At 40.0% G+C, this 1,820-nt stretch overlaps 1 protein-coding gene across 1 annotated transcript in view; it reads right to left on the bottom strand.

Moving 5' to 3' along the window:
* LOC106883714 (nonsense-mediated mRNA decay factor SMG7) overlaps positions 1–1,820 on the bottom strand; it is a 68,760-nt gene that overhangs the window by 22,532 nt on the left and 44,408 nt on the right. Inside the window, exons 5-6 of the mRNA XM_014934861.2 lie at positions 1,006–1,077; positions 92–170 (exon numbers count right to left, since the gene is read on the bottom strand). Coding sequence (XP_014790347.1) covers positions 92–170; positions 1,006–1,077 — 151 coding nt within the window. The remainder of the gene's footprint in view (positions 1–91; positions 171–1,005; positions 1,078–1,820) is intronic.

Here is a 1,820-nt window from a genome sequence, read left to right as displayed (position 1 = left end):
CCCACCCCCGACAAAGCCCCCAACAGCTATTGGTGCTGATCCTTGGCACACATGGCTTCACACAGTTGGTGTTGCAAAGATTTATTCTTACCTTTTATAATTCCATAAGCTGAAGATTTCCGCCTGAAAGGCAGGTCCAACTTGAAGGTCGTACATAGTAGCTGTAATAACTGGAAAAGAAGGAGAGATGGAAGGATAAGTGAACGAGTGTGCAGGCAAGCAGTCGTGCTTTGGTCGGTGTGTCATTATAGATATGCCATCAACATGAAATAGTTAATAAATTAATTGTAAATAATTACACAGGGAGGGGATAAGAAAATATTTAGACGATGACTAATATTGTTTAAATAGCGTCTTGGCTTTTTATCTTTTACTTGTTTCAAGTCAGTGGACTGAGGCCAAGCTGGGGCACCACCGTCAACAATTTAGTCAGACAAATTAACCCCAGTATTTTATTTTTTTGCAGTCTGGTCCTTATTTTGTTGATCTCTTTAATGAGCTGTATTTAATTATTTCAGATAGTTTTGTCCTAATGCTCTAGAAACTTTGCCAATTCATCACAGAGTGTTGTGACATGTGGGTTATCATATGGAGTATTACAAAATGCTGTACAGTGAATCATACAGTACAGCTCCATGGAGCACTGAGACATGTTATGGGCTGTTGGGGAGTGCCATGTAGTGTTGTGGTGTGTCGTGGGGTGCTGCGGCGTGTCGCAGGGTATTGTGGAGTGTCACAGGGTGTTGCAGAGTGTTGTGATGTGTTGTGAAGTGTTATGGAAGTTGTAAGGCGTTATGGAGAATTGGTGATTTGCTACAGAACAATGTGACATGTTATGGAGTGTTGTGGGGTGTCATGGGTGGTTGTGCTCTGTTATGGAGTGCTACAAAACATTGTGAAGTGTCACAGTGACTCGTGGAGAGCCATTGAATATATCATGAGAGTGTTATGGTGCTTCACAAGGTGTGCGTTACTGTCAAAACAGACAATTAATATTGTACGAACCTGAAGGTAGAACCCACTTGCTGTTTCAAGGAACAGATTGAGGCTGGCTTGCACTTCGAGTCTTTTTGGATTCTGGGAACAAAAAGAGAAGAAAAAAAAATGGCCAATACTCAAAATTATCACTGATTTTATAACTTCAGCACAAACTCGAGTCACAGAAGGAAATTAAAAACAAATCAACATCACCCACTCTCTCACCATCACCACCACCACCACCACCCTCATCATCATCATTACTATCACAACCAGTACCACCATTACCACCATCATCATCATCATCATGAATATTTGAATTTCAATGTTGATGAAGTGTTTTATTTAGATTTTTCTCTCTTTCTTTCTTTATGACAGATGTGTCGTTTTCTAATCAGCTTAACCCCTCCCCCTGAAATTGTTGGCTTTGTACCAAAACTTGATCATTGTGGGGTCAATGTTATCGGTTTTCCAAAGCCTGCAGGAGTCAGATGGAATTTGTGGAGGTAGAATTTCCAGGGCTGGATGCCGTTTCAATTACTGACCCTCACCCCGTTTCCAAATAAGGTAATATTTCCCCTTGACTAAACATGCTTTCACAGAAGTTTACAAATTGAAGGAGAACACCATTTGCATGAACTTGCTTCTAACCATCATGTGATGTGAAGACAAGAAGACAGTGACACACACACACACACACACACACACACACACACACGAGTAAGCACATAAATGCAAAACAAGGTGGTGAAAAACAGTATTCAATTACCAAAGGTAGAGTAATAAGCTTTTTTATTAAACCTACAAAAACATGTTTTTACAGCTTTAATTAAAAAAAGTAT

The sequence above is a fragment of the Octopus bimaculoides genome, chromosome 22 (assembly GCF_001194135.2).
Source record: "Octopus bimaculoides isolate UCB-OBI-ISO-001 chromosome 22, ASM119413v2, whole genome shotgun sequence".
Taxonomy (NCBI): Eukaryota; Metazoa; Mollusca; class Cephalopoda; order Octopoda; family Octopodidae; genus Octopus; species Octopus bimaculoides.
Note: the sequence above shows the minus strand (reverse complement) of the source record. Positions and strands in the feature narration are given on the sequence as shown.